Source organism: Triplophysa rosa, linkage group LG20 (genome assembly GCF_024868665.1).
Source record: "Triplophysa rosa linkage group LG20, Trosa_1v2, whole genome shotgun sequence".
NCBI lineage: Eukaryota > Metazoa > Chordata > Actinopteri > Cypriniformes > Nemacheilidae > Triplophysa > Triplophysa rosa.
The window spans coordinates 20,354,755-20,357,329 of record NC_079909.1 but is presented as its reverse complement, the minus strand read 5'-3'; the positions used below and the strand labels follow the sequence as shown (position 1 = coordinate 20,357,329).

At 39.5% G+C, this 2,575-nt stretch overlaps 1 protein-coding gene across 1 annotated transcript; it reads right to left on the bottom strand.

The window, feature by feature from the left end:
• Positions 1-538: 538 nt before the first annotated feature.
• LOC130571666 (proline rich transmembrane protein 1B-like) lies at positions 539-1,341 on the bottom strand. The gene is made up of 2 exons (XM_057362787.1): positions 928-1,341; positions 539-691 (listed from the first exon to the last, which is right to left on the bottom strand). Exons 1-2 carry the CDS (start codon positions 1,339-1,341, stop codon positions 539-541), a joined length of 567 nt encoding a protein of 188 aa, XP_057218770.1.
• Between the last annotated feature and the right edge of the window lie 1,234 nt (positions 1,342-2,575).

Sequence of the window (2,575 nt, the reverse complement as noted above, 5' to 3'; positions counted from 1 at the left end):
CAGTGTCGTGTACGTGTACATGTGGTGTAGTCTCATGTTCTGTTTACAGTACGTGGCGTGTCGCTGTGATCCACAGTAAGGTCAAAGGATGAGATTTTATATGGTGACACACTCATATATTACCCTGAAGTCAGATTAAAACAACCTGAGTTTCGTTTACAGTCAAGCAACACAATAAAACATTTAGATAACATCAGCGCACGATTCAATGAAACAAATCAGTCCTGCTGTGCTATGTAATCATTAACAAACACAGTTTCACATGCTTTTTATAAATGACTTTAAATGTAATGATGAAGAAATTATGAAATGACCCCTTAAGAACATTAACAACATTAGCTTGAAGTATTTGACATACCCTACACGAATAATGCATGAATAAAACAATATGAAATCTAAAGCAAAATAATGTAGATGATACAGAGAAAATCTGTTTAATAAGAAAAAGGATCCCCATTAGATTCCTGCACATCATTCTTATATGTAACCTTGTGTTAAATGAAAAATAAAATAAAATATGGATCATTCAAATCTGTGATTACCAGACATTGGCATTAATAAGAAAAAAACATAGGATGGCCACCGCATAAACTGTGATGCCGAAGCCGAGAGCTGTGTTGTTCAGGATCAAGGCCGTCCTGGAGCTTCTCTCGGCCGCTTCTCTCTGCCCGGAACTGTTAGCGTCACGAGTCTGTGAACAAACACGAAGCACATCCACTTACAGGTTAGCTCACATCCTACATCATCTTCATAAAAAGAGATGAATTTACTACACAGAGCTCTGAATAAATCCACTGACCTTCAGAATAATTCCCTGTTTAAATATTTAACATGTGAATGTTATGACCCTTAAAAAGACACATAGTGTTTACACACACACCTGCAACACACATGTCCAGACACAAACACACGTACGCTAACACTTACAGCGGCCGAATAGACAACAGCAGCAACACCCAGAGGTAAACAGCAGCACAGCAGGGTAAAGACGGAGTAACACATGTAATCTGGTTTTGGATTGATCGGTGGCGTGGGGGTCGTGAACACGGTGGGCTGAACGGTGATCCCGGGATGACCTGGAAGGTGTCCCTGATGATACGCTGATGGATAGGGAGCCTGAGGGCCTCCTGGAGCTCTGTAGTGCTGGGCCGGATAGCCGTATGGTGCCGGATAACTCCCTGGAGGAAGATATCTCACATTAGGGTACGCAGGGTACTCCTGGTACGGTGGTGGATGAAATTGTCGTATTCCTGATTTCTCGGATGCATTCTGGTCTATCGGAGGTCTGTTGACTATGTTGATGGGCTCTATTCTTCCAATTGATGGACCTTGATTGTACATGTTTTGAGTGAGAAGTCGAGATCTCAGTAGTGTTTAGTGCCCGGCTGAGTCCTCACTGTGCTCTGTTTTATCTGTTACCATAAAGCTCTTCTCTGTCTTGTACTTTGGACTTTTATGATGAAGAATGGAATGGGCGGTGGTTTGGGTCTAGAATAGATCAGCATACTTTCAGTCTGATATTATCTGAGTGTAATACAGATGGGACACGTGTCGGTACTGATATGTTAAACTGAATGAAAGTAAATTCACCTATGAAGAGTTTGTCTAAAATGTAGCAAATTTTACGTGTGCATAATATTAATATATGTATTGTTTGATTAAAAAAAGGTTTTGGTGCTTAGATCTAATCAAAAAACGTAAAGTCTTAAAAGTCTTAAAGAAATCCTTTGGTTTCTGCTCCGGTTTTCTGTGACTGCTCCCGTGGATTTCACAATCAACTTCATGAATTCAAAAAATGACACCGTTCTTTAAAAATAAAATGGTAATTTAGTTCTCCAGTCGTTTAAAAGAAAAAGAAAATTGTGCATTAGCAGATGCTTTTATGATATAGCTAATATACATACCCTGATAGCACACATACATCTGGTTTACGTCTATTTGACGTCTGCATTTACATCTGCAAGACATCTACAATACATCGTTTGCTCATCTGCAATACGTCTCGGAGATGTCTGCTGTCAGACGTCATATAGACATCTAGAAGATGTCTGTACGATGTTTATGATTTAGAATGGATGTACAACAGCTCTTTCTAAGATGTTTAGCAGATGTTTTTAAGCAGCAGATCTCCAGATCTTTAGCAGACGTATTACAGACGTTCAGACGTCTCCGAGACGTATTGCAGATGAGCAAACTATGTATTTAAGATGTCTTGCAGATGTAAATGCAGACGTCAAATAGACATAAACCAGATGGATTGTGCTATCTGGGTAATGGCACACCATCTCTAAAATATATTGATCCATTTAGTTTTGTTGGTGTTAAAAAACTGAAGGTATAAATCCTCGTTTTACAAGAGAATTCATAACATTCACAGAAAATATGTTACTTACAGTAAAACAAACGCATTTTCACCTGCAGATGGCGCAGTTGCTAAAGATGTAGGGTCAACTATTTTCATTATGAGCTTAACACTGGGTTCACACCAAACGCGAATGCGAGTAAATTACATATAAAGTCAATGCAAAGACGCATATAGAAGCGAACTCGCGGCAGGCGGTGCGAATGACGCACT

Coding starts and splice junctions, on each gene's coding strand:
- LOC130571666 (XM_057362787.1), bottom strand. CDS start 1,341: ATGTACAATCAAGGTCCATCAATTGGAAGAATAGAGCCCATCAACATA. Junction 692..927: donor CTGTTGTCTATTCGGCCGCT/GTAAGTGTTAGC, acceptor GTTTGTTCACAG/ACTCGTGACGCTAACAGTTC.